Source organism: Camelus ferus, chromosome 19 (genome assembly GCF_009834535.1).
Source record: "Camelus ferus isolate YT-003-E chromosome 19, BCGSAC_Cfer_1.0, whole genome shotgun sequence".
Lineage (NCBI taxonomy): Eukaryota > Metazoa > Chordata > Mammalia > Artiodactyla > Camelidae > Camelus > Camelus ferus.
In genome coordinates this window covers 35,372,087-35,387,502 of record NC_045714.1, presented here as the reverse complement: position 1 = coordinate 35,387,502, position 15,416 = coordinate 35,372,087, and the positions used below count along the sequence as shown (strand labels likewise).

The following is a 15,416-nucleotide window of genomic DNA, read 5'->3' as shown; positions in this document are numbered from 1 at the left end:
CCAAGTTTTGTGGGGCCTAGATTTTTGCAATCTAGACACAATATGTTGTAAATTTTACAAAAATACATCCATAGAAAAACATGAATGCATTGCTAGGTCTCTTTCAGATAAGAAGACTCGAAGTTTAAGCCTCAGGCATTTCAGGGGAAATCTACCTCTGATTACGCTTATGCATTTGTATTTACCGTCTGTCTTCTTCCACTAGAATGTAAGTTTCAAGAGGACAGGGATTTTTATCTAAATTCTCCGTTCCTGCAGCCCGCTCCTAGCCCAAGTGGAAGCTTTGTAACTACAGCTGACCCTTGAACAATGCGCGGGTTAGGGAAACGGATCCTCTGCAGTGAAAATCCACGTATAACTTGTAGTCGGGTCAACTATATTTGCTGAATGAACCAGTTGGGGCTGCTACAGTTACTTTGTCATCTCTTTCGAAGACTGGGACAGGGATGATGGCACTAAAACCTCAGAACAGTGACTGAACACCCGCTTTATTTTATTTATTCATTTATTTTTAATGGAGGTACGGGGATTGAACCCAGGATTTCGTGTATGCTAAGCATCTGCTCTACCCACCCCTCTCCCCGGAACACCCTAATTTTAAAGCTGAGGATGCTGGGGGCCACGGAGTTGGCAAGTGCCAATCAGAAGTGGCCCTGGGCCTAGCACCTGAGTCTGCCGTCCCTTGTCCCCTCTCAGCCTGCAGCTGCAGCCCTCCCCACCGGGTAGCCCTTGCACAAGGCCCTGATGCAACCCTGTATGGGCCCGCCGCGCCCCTCTTGGGGGGCAGCTCTGGGAAAAGGATTTTGCAAGAGTTAGGGCAGGAAGCGCCAGCCGGGGCGGGTCCAGGAAGATAAGAACGCCCCGCCCCCTTGGGCGCCTCCAGGCCGTTTGATTTCCTCTCTTCTCTTCCCTTCCCTTTCCCGGAAAGCAGCGCCCGGACCGTGGCCTGGCCGTGACTCACCTCCTTTCCCTTTGGCAGCCAGGCTGGGATCCCAGGCCGCTTGTCACTGGGAAGCCTTGCAGTGTGTGACCCTGGGTAGCCGGGAGCCCTCCCTGGCCGCAGTCCCGGGAATTCAGTAAGAGTAGCCGGTGTGAAAGAAAGGTTTTACTCCTGAGTCTTTGTCTCAGGAGGTAATGGGTGAGGGTGGGGGTATCCAGGGGCACTCTGAGGTCTGGGGTAACTCAGATTGGCAGGTGTACGGTTTCTGTTTGCCTGTGAAGCCCCCTTGATCCCTATGGAGCAAGAAGTGTGCACCCAGATGCCAGGGCCTCCAGGACCCAAGGAGACATTTGCCACGCAGGACCTGGTCACACGGGACCTGGCCCAGGACCTCTTAGAGGGTGAGAGAGCCTGATCCATTTCCATCTATCAAGGCTCTAGTTAGTTTTTTTTAAATTAAGACTTGCCTAAACGTGAGTTGCAAAAATTGTGCTATGTATTATGTCTTGCATTTTTCCTGATTATGTGTTTAAAAGAAAAATATATAATGACCCGGTGTGATTTCAGTTGGTAATAAGATGAAAAGGCTAAACTGGACGTTCTGTGGCAACGTGAAGCCCCTCATAAGCTTGATTTCCAAAAAGTTCAAAGTCAGAGTCCCCATGTGGCCTTGGGTGGTCATCTTACCCTTGCGATCTCTTTTCTTCTCTGAAAAGTAGCAACAGTGATGGGTTCACACACCCAACAGGGCTAATGAGCCAATCCCCTTAGTGAGGGTTCAAAACATTTTACACCAACATATATACCAAGAGTCTACGCTGAGCCAGGCAGGGTGCTAAGCTTTCCACATGTATCCCTTTAATTGATCCTTGAGGCTGAGGTTCTGGAGCCCGTTTCTCAGATGCAGACTCAGACGGTGAAGTGAGGCATGTCAAGGATAATTCAGAGGCTGTGTTCTACCAGCCTCCCTACTGAAATGTTAGCCTACTATTACTGCTGTTGCTGCTGTGGTTATTAAAATGCACATGGGATAGTACTGCGCCATACAGCAGTGAGGAGGGTTAACTGAATTAATTTTTTAAAGCGTTCAGTATAGTACCTACCTGGTGCATAATAAGCGCCCAATAAGTGTTTGTTAATGAAAAGAAAAAAATCCTTCAGGTCTGAGGAGCAAAGCCCTGGAGAGGCAGGGTCCAATGCCCAAGGAACTTTGTCCTGGTGTTTCTCTGCGGCACCCCTCCACCCCACTCCACCCCCGGCCCCCCGCTCCTGCCGCACCCTGTCCGGGAGGGTTAAGGAGTTAATGATTTCCCAAACGGCGCAGAAAGGAGCAGGGCTTTCTGTGCTATACACACACACACACACACACACACACACACACACACACGCACGCAGGGAGCAGGGTTTTGTGTGCTGCGACACAGCAGGGTTTTGCGCTCTGCACACACGCACACACACACGTGCGTGCACACTCTCGCTCTCACCCCCGGCGGCCCCTGTCCCCCCTCCCTCCCCGCACTCTCCCTCGGCGGGGCCCGAGCCTCTTATGCAAGCCGCCGGCGCCCGCCCGTTCCCAGGCCCGGCTGCAGCTGCGGGCGGAGGGGCAGGGCGGGGGCGGCGCGCTGTTTGTCTAGCGCGGCCGTGCCAAAGGCGGCGGGCCCCAGACAGCCAGGCGCCTCCGTACACCTGGGGATGCTCAGGTTAAATAGCTCCGCATTCCTCGGGCCCAGCTGATGGAAACGCTCCCAGGCCGCCGCCGAGCCGGCCTCCAGATGGGCTGGGCCCGGGCCAAAGGGGAAAAGAGGGAAACGTGGAAGCCAGAGTGTGCCTGCACGGCGCGGGAGGTGGCCCGCCCCGGCGTAGCCCCTTCCTCCCTGGAAAAGAGCCCTGCCGTGGGAGCGTCCGCGCGGGGACCCGCCCAAGGCCCTGTGGGTGGGCTGGCCGGCGGGGCCCCCACGCGGGAGGGAGTGGGTGCACACGTGTGCCTCGGAGGACACTCCAAGGACACACAGGCGACAATTAATAATGATAATTTATAGCTAACAAACACTACGTGTTAAGTGCTCAATTTCATTTATTCTCTACAGCAATTCCGTGAAGTCAATGCTGTAAAACAGCAGCCGGGCGGCGCGCTGAGTGGGGAGTAGCAAAGGACACGGTTTACCTCTAAACACTGGGCTCTTTTATAAAGTCTATAATGTGCTCGGGGAGGGGGTGGTTTATGTGAGTGCTCGGTAGATGAGATACTTCATCCTTATTATCCAGAATCCTGACTTACAGTCAGGCTCGTGGTGCTCGATGCTATTTATCTTATTCTGTTTATTGACAAATTAACAGTCCTTACCCTCTCTGAGACAAGTTCTTTGCCCTTTCTGGGATTCAGTTTCTCCTTGTGTAATACATGGGAGCTACCCTGGTAGGAATAGAGGGTGGGTGTCCCCAAGGGCCTAACGATTGCCCAGAAAGTTGGTACTTGAACTTTTGAGGAAGGGTTTGTCAGAATAAAGCCACCCTCACTCCCACCCCCAGAACAGCAGAGACCCAGGAATGCCAGCCGATCTACAGAACACACTTAGAAAGCCAGGGTGGTTCTGCAGCGCCCAAACACACAAACCCATCCATCAAGCCAGACCCACGCAGAGAGGTGCACAGTGCGTTTCAGCAGAACACACAAGCCCAAACAGCTGGAGGTTGCTCACTTATCTGAAGAACACATGTGCTCACATTTGCCCTTCTGCACACATCGCCATCCCCACACTGCTCCTCTTCCATACCCCCAGGCCTGCTCACCAACAGATGACCCAGCCCCACGGGGTAACTACCGGTTCACTCACGTCACACATGCAGGCCCAGACACTTACATGCACTCCTGTGAGTACAAACTCACATGTCCAGGCAGATAGGTCCTTGCCATTGACACTTTTTCCTGCTCAGGAGCTAGGGGCTGACTCGCCCACTGCTCCTCAGAACCCACACAGGAGCCCTGAGGGAGAGAGGAGGTCCAAGAGCTGCTGACAGAGCCGGACCAGGCTGAGGGGGCTGAGTCCAGACCCAGAGCAGGTGGCCCAGCAGCTGTGCCCAGGCAGGCCCTGCCAACCTGCTCACCCACTTGGACAATCCTAGAGCCTCAGGGCAGCCTGCTGGGATCCAGAGTTCAGCGGCCCATGGGGGAGGAACCTCCTACTGGGGAATGGGGCAAGATGGAAGTCCTGCCTCAGACAAGCTGAGGCTCTGGGCAAGTCCCTTTTCTCTGGGTCTCACTCACCTATCTCAGCAAAGATGCAGGTGGTCCAGTGACCTGGTTCTCCAACTTAACTGATTTGTTGGACACTTTTCAACCCAGGGGGAGCCTGGACAAGTTGATCTGCATTTTAACAACCTCCCCAGGTGACCCAGATGGCCCAATGACCACTTTGAGAAACCCTAGAGGTCTAGAGGATTTAATTTTATGACACCGGGGAGCAGGGAAATGGCCAGGGATAGGGAGAAAGAATAGACTTTAAAGACACCGGAAACTCATTTCAGGTCGGTAAAAGCGACAGTCCAGATGTGGCCTTCCAGTCCCTTCCCCCCAGCAGCAGCTGCAAAAAAAGGTCAGGAGTCACCCTCAGCGCAGGCCCCTCCCCTGGATCCAAGAAGTCATTGCAACTTTACCACCATCTAAAGTACTTGTTTAATAACAACAACAAAAAAGAAACACCCCACAGAACTATTGTAAAACAATATTCTCAGTCGGTGATCATTGTAATATACAATACAAAGCAATTAATTTCCTCAGAAATCTGAGAAGCACCAAACGTGACCATTTTTTAAAATGTCTGCTTTTCAAAAAATAGAAACACACAGGGGGACTCCCCCAAGTCTCTGGTGGCTGGTGGGCGAGAAGGGTCAGCCTGCCCTCCTCAGCTCCCCCACCCTTGGGCTGGATCCAGCAGGCGCCCAGTGGCCGCCAATCTGTCTTGTTCCTCCCCAGCTCTGGCGAGGCGCTTGGGAGGACCAGAGAGCACTTATTCCCCTCAACCGCTGGAGAACTGGGGTCCGCCGATCCCGGAAGGCAGCGCTTCAGCGACACAAGATGCGATCGTCCGCTGGAACACATGGCGCCTGTGAAACGGAGAGAGGAGAGTTGAGACGGCCGGGCTGGAGGTTACAGGCTACAAGTCCCGCTTCCCCCGCAGACACGAAGAGGCAAGACAGCGCTTTTTCCGATCTCCGTGGGTATCCTTGCACAGCCAGGTGCCCGAAAGGATGGGGCGGACATAGGGCCAAGACCCCCCTCCCTCTCTAAGCCTCAGTTTCCCCATCTGTAGAAGGAAAATGATCTCGAGCTCCAACTCGCACCTCACCTCTGCCGCCAGGGCGCTGATTTCGCCGTTTAGGGTGCTCAGCGGAGCCCGGGCGGGGAGCCCCCGGCTCCCGGGGGTCCCGCCGTGGGATTCTGAGTTCAGCTCCAATTCCAAGTCCCAGATGTAGTCGATGACGTGCTGGAGGATCTCCACTCTGCTCACCTTGCGGTTCTGGGGCAGGGTGGGCACCAGCTCCTTAAGGCGTGAATAGCAGCCGTTCATATCGTAGAGCAGCACGTTCACCTGCTGCTCGTCCAACAGGGAGGGCAGGCGCGCCCCGGCGCCGCCGGCACAGCGGGAGATGGCCACGCTCTGGTCAGACAGGCAGCGCACCACCTCTCCCGCGCCGCCCGCCGTCTTGCCGGCCTTCAGAGCGCAGCTGGGGCCCGCAGCGGCCGTGGCGCTGCCACTAGCGACCTTCATGATTTCTGGGGTCGGGGTGAGAGAAGAAGCGGACGGAAAAGGCGGCCGCCGGGCGTGTTGAACAAGCACAGCACCGTAAAAACACTGCTGTGGAAGCACGGTCCAAGCTCTACAGTCCGATTTTTATAAAGATGCCGGGCCCTCCCCTAGGGGAGGGCGCAGACGTTCAAAAACAGCCAATAGGAGGTCTGGAGGCGCGGCCTAAAGCTCTTCTGGGTCCCGCCTCCTGCTCTACTAGTGCACTCTCACCTGCATGAAAAGGGGGCCGAAGTCTCAGGAACAGAGAGAGTAGGAAGGCACCGGGCGGGGTGGCTAGTGGAGGCGAGGGCTGCCTTGGGCTCCTCTGGAAGGAGACGCGAAGACTAAATCGGAGTTACTGATAATGAAAAGACTACAGGAGTCAGTTTTCCCTAGTTCGTTTTCTCACCTCTCTAGCCCCATTTTACAGGTGAGGGAAACTGAGGTCCCGACTCAGAAGCAGGCTCTCTCACAGAGAGTTCAATACTAGAGCCTGGGCTTCTGGAACCTATTGGAAGATTACCTCTGGTATCCTGATCTCCCGAATATTTGAGCTAAAACTGAAAGCGGGCCCTCTACACTCTGCCTCCCTGGAGCTGTCTTCCCTTTCCTCGTTCCCAGAGAATGTTGCTGTTTAATGTTCTTGGGACGGGGGTGCTTACCCAGGCCCTTCGGGATGGGAGCAATTAATTTGGGAAAGTTTTCCTCCAGTATTGGGAACTGGACAAATGGGACTTGAGCTAGATAAAAAGTGCCTTGAGTGGACTGCTTTCCTAAATCTCCTGTGAATTTTCAGCCCCCTGCAAAAATTCCCCGAATCTACATCATTAAGCGGTTTAAACTTTTTTTCTCGCTTCTTAGTTTTTTTTCCCCTAAAGACCTCAGATCAGGGTCTCCCTCCCACCGCGCAGCAGCTGCGGCGCTGGAGTCTCCCCCCCGCCCCCACTACTCCCGGGGCTGGTCTGTGTCAGCGTCTGAACAAGCGGCTCAGACCGTTAGACGCCAGGCTCGTGACGTCACCCATTCATAAAACCGGGACGGGCTGTCAGGCTGGCGCCGCGCGGGCGGTCGTCATGGAGACGGCAAACGGGCCTCCAGTTCTCCGCAGCTACCCGCCCCCCAGCCCCGCCTGTCACCTGCGGACCTTGCGCGGGAGGCCTGGGAATGCGCTCCCCCGCGGGCGCGGTCGCTGGGCAAGGGTCACCTTACTTCCCTGCCCCACACCTGGGAATCTCCCCACCGGGCCCACAACTCGCGCCGCTGGGTAGGTTTCTTCACCGCCCCCTCCCCACCTCTAGCTCTCCGCTCCCTCCTGGAAAAAGAGTTCCGATTCCAACTCTGCTGCTGGGTGAATTTCGTGAGGTCTTGGGCCCTCTCTGAGCCCTAAAATCTGCCTGGTATTTCGATAATAATGACAAAGGTGACGATTTATTAACGTTCTGACTTTGCGCCAGGCGCTGTGTGAAGAGCTTGCTTTATCAATCTTCTGTAATCCTCGCCAAAACTCTATAAAGTGGGGAGCCGTTTGGTTTCTTTATACAGAGGAAACCTAAGCTCAAAAGCTTCCCAGGAGCCATAGCTGTTGTAATGGCTGCATTATTATAACAAGGGCACTTTATTGTAATGCAGTTCCTTCTGCCAGGGTAGGCAGTTGGCCTCCTGAGCCCTCGATAGGCCAGAGCTGGGGAAACTGAGCTTAGAATAGCCACCCAGGGTCACACAGTGTTCCCAGGGCTAAAATTCTGTGCTCACTTAGGAGAGGATGATACTGGGGCCCCTCCTCCCCCTGCAATTAATTTACTGGGTATCAACAGGTTTCCTTTTCCCACAGAAGTTTGGGGGAAGGGCTGATAAACCCCCTGCCTCCACATCTGGAATCCAGGAAACCTGATCAGTGAGACCAGCTTCAAAGAAGAGAGATCACTAATTAATTAACTGGACTTCTCATCCCCTTAACACATCCCACCCTTCCAGCTCTCCAAACTCCCTAGGCCTTGTTTAGCAATCCTCAAGTAATTGGAGAGAACGTTTTGCTGTGCAAAATAATTGCTAAAGAGCTGGAAGGACCAACCAGAGAAAATTAGAATGTTAATTCATTACCAGTTGGGGGAAGAGTATAGCTTGGTGGTAGAGTGAGTGCCTAGCATGCACGAGGTTCTCAGTTCAATCCCCAGTACCTACATTAAAAAAAAAAATTAGGTACCCAGTGCTTATTAACTGATCCAGGAATTTTTCTTGCTGGAATCAATTCCAGAGAACCCTACACACAGAGGCACAAAAGATGTAGCTCAACATGTTTTTCTGAGGGGCTACTTGCGAGGGGAGAAGTTGACATAACCCAAATGTCCATCAATGTGATGTAAACTATGAACAGAACATCAGTACTGTGGCCTGGCTGTGCAACAGGTGGGAAGCAAGGCTCTAAGAAATATCCACATTCTATTATTGGTGGAGGAAGCAAGTTTTAGACTGGGGATGGAGGTAGGACCTCTTACTGATCCCGAGTACATGTGTATCTGGAAATGAATTTAAAACAAGAGAGGAAAGTATGCTACAGAAAAAATTGTCAAACACCTCACTGTGTAATTTTTCTTATATTAAATTCTAGAACAGACACAACTAATCTAGGGGGAAAAAGTCAGAATGGTGGTTGTCTCTGGGAGCAGAGGGTGAGAGTTGCTGAGGAAGGGGTGTGGGGAACCTTTTGGAGGGATGGAAATGTTCCACATCATGATGAGGTGCGGGTTACACAGTGTATGAATTAGTCAAAACATTTCTAATTATATACTTTTGTGCATTTCATTGTATTTGTTATTTATTTTTATTGAAGTATAGTCAGTTTACAATGCTTGTCAATTTCTGGTGTACAGCATGATAGTTCAGTCATACGTGTACACACATACTCGTTTTTCACTTCATTGTATTTAAATTCCGCCTCAATAAAAAATATTTAAAAGCAAAATACTGGGGATTGAATCTAGGACCTCCTGCATGCTAAGCATGCACTCTACCACTGAGACATACCCTCCCACCCTCCCCTGCATTTTCTAGAATTTGATATACTAGAGTACAATATATACAGTATATCATGCATACAGTATATAGCCTTTTCAGCCTCCTTTCTTTAACTCAGATTTCTTATTTTGCGATGCATCCATATTTATTCCTTTTTATTGCTGCATAGTAGTCGGGTACGGATATGGCACAATTTGTTTATCCATTCACCTGTCAACAGGCATTTAGGTTGATTATAGTTTTGGGTTAGTACAAATAAAGCTGCTGTGAACACTTATATACAAGTCTTTATATGAATTTATGCTTTCATTTCTCTTAGGCAAATACTTAATAGTGAAATGACTGGGTCACATAGTAGGTATTTATTTAACTTTATAAGAAACTGCTAAACTGTCCCAAAGTGGGTGTACCATTTGACATTCCCATCAGCAGTGTCAAAGTTCCAGTTCCTCCACATCTTCTCTAACAGTTGGTGTGGTCTGTCTTTTTAAGCCGTTCCAATAGGTGTGTTGTATCTCACTGTGTTTTTTAACTTGTATTTTTCTAATGACTAAAGACATTGAGCATCTTTTCATGTGCTTATACACCATCTCTATATCTTCCTTGGTGAAGTATCATTCACTTCTTTTGCTCATTAAAAATTATTTTTAGATAATTGTAGATTCACGTGCAGTTGTAAAAAATAGTAGAGACCCCTTATATCCTTAACCCGGTTTCCCTAATGGTAGCATCATGTATAACTACGGTTCAGTATCACAACAAGATTTCACCTGATATCTGGTAAAATTCAGATTTCGCTGATTTACATGCACTCTGGTGTGTGTGTAGGTATTTAGTTCTACGCAGTTTAATCACACGTGTAGATTCATGTGATCACCGTCTTCACTCTTGAAGACACACAGCAATTCTATCACAAGGGTCCCGTGTGCCACCATTTAATCTTTTGTCTGCTTCTTTTAATTTGGTTGTTTGCTTTCTTATTATTGAATTTTGAGAGTTCTTTATATATTTTAAACATACATCATTTATCAGATATGAGTTATGAATATTTTCTCCAGTGTCTGTCTAGTCTTTTTATCCTCTCGAGTGCTTTTTGAAGAGCAGAAGCTTTAAATTTGATGAAGTCCCATTTATCAATTTTTAATTTTATGAATCATGCTTTTCTTGTCATATCTAGGAAATCTTTGCCTAATCCAAGATCACAAAGCTTTTCTTTTACATTTTCCAGAAGTTTTATAGTTTTAGGTCTTTGATCCATTACACACAGGCATTTCCTTTTTAGGGGAGGTAATTAGGTTTATTTATTTATTTTTTAATGAAAGTACTGGGGATTGAACCTAGGACCCTGGGCTATTCCCTCCCCACCCCAGTATTTATTTTTATTTTTTTCTAGTATTTCTTGAAAAAAAAAAATACATATATGTATTTAATTGAAGTATAGTTGATTTACAGTGTTGTGTTAGTTGCAGTTGTACAGCAAAGTGATTCACAGCTATACATATATATATTCTTTTTCAGATTCGTTTCCATTATAGTTTATTATAAGATTTTTGAATCTAGATCCCTGTGCTATACAGTAGGGCGTTATTGTTTATCTATTTTATATTTGAATATATTTTTAAACAGAAGTGTATTCATGTACTACTTTGTGTAATAAAAAGTCAGCTCCAATGAGGAGGGTATAGCTCATAGCTCGGTGTGTGCTTAGCATGCATGAGGTCCTGGGTTCAATCACCAGTACCTCCATTAAAATAAATAAATAAACCTAATTGCTCCCCCACACCAAAACCAACCAAATAATTGAATAAGCATTAAAAGAAAGTCAACTCCAAGTGTTTAGTATATCCCCCTCTGGCCTGATTGCTGATTAGGATGAAGTCAAAGATACTTTGCAGATAAATAGGAGAGAGAAGGAAAGTCAAGGGACAATTAGGACCCCCAATAGTTAAGTGCATGTAGCATTTATGAGTCACTGCCTCCAGCCAGGTCCTGGGCTAGCCACATCAAGACTGTATTATGAAAATTGCCTACTGGGTGCCTTAGCCACACAAAGAAAAGATGAATTCTACTTTGGAGGAAATCGGGGAGGCTTCCTGGAGGAGGTGACTTATCCTCTGAGCATTTTATGTGGGAAAAGCACAAGGAGAAAAGGCCTGGATGAAGACATATGAGGGGCACGTGTCTGGACAAACGTAAAGCTTTGAGAATTTGAGGAGAAACAGTTGGCTGTGCAATAGTTGAAAGGGCTGAGGCTTGGGGTCCAGCAGCTCAGGATTTAAATGCTTGTGATGCTGTGTGACCTGGAGAAAGACCTTTCACCTCTCTGAGCCTCTGTTTCTTCATTAGCAAGATAATAGCAGTTCCAGCCTCCTTAGTTTACTTGGAGGAGTCACTGAGATTAGGCTTGCAAAGCTCCTGCTGTGGTCTTGGCACATAGTAGGTGCTCGCTAAACAGTAGACAGTAACAGCATCTGTTCAGTTCCAGGCCAGTTCCCTGGGGGCCCATTTGGTTGCAGTTTTGCTTCTAGGGTTTTTTGTGATCCCTGTGAGGAGGGCTTCCAGATCCCTGAAATGTTTACTCCACTGGGCTCCCCTCAAACTTCCCAATTAAAATAATGACATCCCCAGAGGGGAGGGTATAGCTCAGCGGTACAGCCCGTGCTTAGCATCAGTACTTCCATTAAAATAAATAAGTAAATAAATAAACCTAATCACCCTCCCAAAGCAAAACAAAAAACAAACAGAAAATAATGACACCCCCTCATATGCACACCCATCCTAAGCCTGTGAGGAAAAGCTGGCTTCATTTCGCTCCAAACATTTTTCAGTACTCTAGATACTGGTTTCTTTATCTCTTGCATTTTTAAGGCCTGACAGGGAGTTTAAATAAAGATCGCCTGTTTATATTTTTGCCAAATGGGCATTTTTCTGGCCCTCTCCTTGGTAGTGTGAGTCGAGAGAGCATTTGCCTCTCAGCCCTACTTAACAGGTCAGCTCAGGAAAACAGATCCCTCTCTTGATGGCCAGGAAGTTCGGAGGACTCAGTAAATGAACCCCCAGGGTCCCACTCCAGGGTTCGGGGTTCAGGTCTCTCAGGAAGCCCTTTACACACCTGGCACCATCCGAGTTTCACAGCTGGTCCCTGGGGCTGGCAGCAGCTGTGTGATTATAATGTACCATTTCACAGATGGGGCTACTGGGGCCAAGGGAAGGGAAGGGAAGGGACCAGCCCTTTACACCTTCAGATCCTGGCTCTTCCATTGACAAGCTGAGCCTCAGTTTCCTAATCCTCATTCCTCTTCAGAGAGTAGCATGAGAACGAAATCAACTACACCAAGAGGTGGCCGCAGCCCCGGGCGAGTGACGTGTGCAAAGTCCTTTTCATTATGGGTTCTCTGTCACCACATCTCCCTTTCTGCCTTTACCATTTCTTCTCTGGCTTCCAGTACTCAAGACAAATGGCTCCCATTTTCTAAGTGCTCACTCTGGGTCAGGCATGGTTCCAAGCCTTAACCTGAGATGGTGAGCTCAGGAGGGTAGGGACCAGTGCTGTCCTCTTCACTGCTCTAACTCAGGGCCTAGTGCACACAGGAGGCACTCAAGGAATATTTGTTGATGAGAGAAAAATAACTCATGACTAGGTGCTAACATGGAGTCCTCTTTACAGCTGAGGTCACTGAGGCTCAGGGAAGTTGAATGACTTGCTTCAAATCACACAGCTGGGATGTGGCACTGAACCCAGGCAGGTTGGCTCCCACAGCCACGGCTGTGAGGGGCCCCCAAGGGGCTGGTGTGCATGTGTGTATACATGCGGGTGCATCCTTGTGGACAGGCGTTCATGTCCGGCATGTTCCCCGCGGCCCCTCCCAGGAGTCTTGGCCTTCTGGGCTCCAGGGCGGTCCTGCCTGTGCCACGTGACCCTCTCTGGCCCTGGCCCGGCAGCTGTTCCCCAGATGTGCCCACAGCGCAGTCTTCCAGCCGCCAGGCCGGCGCCTCTGGGCTGGGACTGCTGGAGCTGCGGGGGAGAGACCTTTGGCTCTGGCTGTCCCCGCCTCCCTGTAACAGGAGACTCCAAGTGCCCCCTCCACACTCTACCCCCAGAACTGTGTGCTCAGCCAATGCTGCCTCTCCGTCCATCACGCTAAGAAAAAAATCCAAACTCCTCCCCAGCCCACAGCCCCTGCCAGCACCACCAACCACATCTCCTGCCCATCCCACCAGCCACATGGCCTGAACTAGTGTGGTCCTGCCTCAGGGCCTTTGCCCTTGCTGTTCCCTCTGCCTAGAACACTTGTCCAGATCTTTACAAGACTTACTCTTCAAGTCTCAGGTCAAAGGCCCCCTCCTCAGAGGCCTTCTTAGAACCTTTCTTGGCTATTCACTCTCCTTCACAGTCCCCTGGTCTTAATTATTCATAGAATTTATTACCATCTGAAATGATCTTTGTTTTCTTGGGTATTGTCCACCTCTCCAGCCTGCCAGACCCTCCCCAGGCTGTGAGCTCTGGAAGAGCAGGAACCCAGGCTCCTTTGGTCACTGCTGTGTCCCTAGAGCTGAGCACAGGGCCTGACCCAGAGAGGGTAAGTTACTTACTCAAGGTCACACAGCATAGTACTTAGAAGAGTATTTATATTTAGAGTAATAGCTGTTGAATGAATGAATCGTTACCTTATGATCTTCAGTTACTGTGTGTGCAAAGTGGGGACAAAATTTGAACTTAACCCACAGGGTTATGACACATCAGTACTCAGCACACCCTAAGCTCTCAGAAATGGAAACCAGAACACAGTTTTGTGCCCTTCCAGGGGTCTCAATTTTGCATCCTCCAAAACTACTAGGAGACTGTGGATGGCACATGAGGGTGTGGAGGCTTCAAACCGTCTGTCCTTAATGGGTGTTAAACCTCTGCCAAGTCCTTTTCTCATTCTGGACCTCAGTTTCCCCATCTGTAAAACAAGGACTATCGCTTGCCTTCCATCCTAGGGGTTCTGTGCCAGACTTCTGGGTCACTTCGGGGAGTACAGAGGTCCAGGTTTGGGTCCACTTCTGCCTCCCATCCTGTTTTCCAAAGAGGCCCCAGAACAATGAACAGGGAGGCTGGAGCCTGCCAGTCTGGGCCCCTCCCTGGGTCCCCTGCAGATGGAGGAGGTGGGGCCTTCCTGTGGCCTGACAAAGGGCCACCACTGCCCTGGGGTCTCAGGGGCCAAAGGGAAGGGCAGAGTCAGGGCCCAGAGCCTCCCATCTTAGGTCACTCAGCACAGGCCAAACTTGCAGGGCTGTGCAAACACACTGCTACACACACCCACTGAGTGACACAAATGCACACACCTACACAACCAACACAGTACATATGTGCATCTGGACACAACTAACACATTGACTGACAGCAACACCATAATACACACAAAACCAACAGAGCAGCCTGCCAGACTCACAACACAGCAGTGCACCATACAGACCATCAACACACCAGCCTCCGAGCACACAACCAATCCCCAAATCTGCACAACCAACACATCCACAAAAATACAGATGCCAAGGAGGCAACCCATCAAAATACCTGACTATCACACCTTAACAGAACCACACTAAAGCAACACACCACCACAACATCCTCAACAAATACAACCCACAGACATACATGCTACTCAGCAACACACATTCAGCAAACACAACAGACACTTACACCCCATCAGTATTGCTCACATCAAGATGCTGACACACAATGCCTGCATCCTTAGATGCAAATCAACAAGCCAGCTTGCCCTGTGCACCTGCTCCCCATAAGGCACTTACCCAGCCAACACCCTTTGCCAGTTCACAGACCCCATACTGCCTCCCACCACTCTCAAAGTCTTTTTAGATGTAGACACTTCCCCCAACACACACACACAAATTCAGAATCCTACATAAGCCACAAGGAAATACAGCCACTTAACCACACCCACCCAGACCCCAGGAACTCATGCCCAGGAATGCCAGCCTAGGCCCTGCCCAGGGCAGAAGCGTGGGAGCTAGTCTGACCTTGGCAGCCACAGAAACTGATACCACCATCCAGGCACACTCCAAGCAGGGTGCCCTCTGCAGAGCCAGGCAGAGCCTAAGCTCCTGCTGCAAGGACCATGCAGGGCCGCAGAGGGAGACTGGGCAAAGAGGCCTTGGTTGGGGGCTTCGGTGAGTTCCCCATATGTCCACTGGGGAGGAATAGGAGGCCCCCGAGGGCCCTCTCCCATAAGCAGCAGTCCCCTCCCCTGCCTGGTGTGCAGCCTGGCCCTCCCCTGACTCACCTGCCTTCTGTACACCTGGCTCCCCCTGCCCTGGGGCCCGGAACCCAGAACCAGCTGAGGGTGTGTCTCTCAGGGCCTGCCCTGGTCCCTACCCAACCGAAGAGCCTGGAGCAGTCCCACCCGTTCTGCTCACCCCAACCCTAAGTACCCTGTCACCAGGGGTGGCACCTCCAGCTGCACCCTTGCCCTGGGTCATGGGTGGGGCTGTATGCCTCAAATAGTGTGACTCAAGACAACCTCTCAAGTCTCTTCAAAGGTCTTAGGATTTTTTTCTGCTGCAAAAGCAGGACTGTTCTGGTTAAAAGGAAGCTGACATCTCAGAAACACTTAAGGAAGAAAGGGCCCCTTTTCCTAGAAGACAGGAGAGTGAGGTCTCTCCAGAGAAGA

General features: G+C 50.2%; 1 protein-coding gene across 2 annotated transcripts; it reads right to left on the bottom strand.

Moving 5' to 3' along the window:
* Window positions 1-4,589: 4,589 nt before the first annotated feature.
* ID1 (inhibitor of DNA binding 1, HLH protein) lies at window positions 4,590-5,824 on the bottom strand. 2 transcript variants are annotated; one of them, XM_032462063.1, is made up of 2 exons: window positions 5,282-5,824; window positions 4,590-5,044 (listed from the first exon to the last, which is right to left on the bottom strand). In XM_032462063.1, exons 1-2 carry the CDS (start codon window positions 5,707-5,709, stop codon window positions 4,957-4,959), a joined length of 516 nt encoding a protein of 171 aa, XP_032317954.1. In that variant the 5' UTR covers window positions 5,710-5,824; the 3' UTR covers window positions 4,590-4,956. The 2 variants fall into 2 exon arrangements, with proteins under 2 accessions (XP_032317954.1, XP_032317955.1); XM_032462064.1 differs by having other exon boundaries at window positions 5,287-5,823.
* Window positions 5,825-15,416: the final 9,592 nt, after the last annotated feature.

Excerpts from the sequence above, each read along its gene's own strand:
- ID1 (XM_032462063.1), bottom strand. The coding sequence starts at position 5,709 with ATGAAGGTCGCTAGTGGCAGCGCCACGGCCGCTGCGGGCCCCAGCTGC. Across the intron at positions 5,045-5,281 it reads GCCCTGGCGGCAGAGGTGAG|GCGCCATGTGTTCCAGCGGA; the intron begins GTGCGAGTTGGA and ends TCCGTTTCACAG.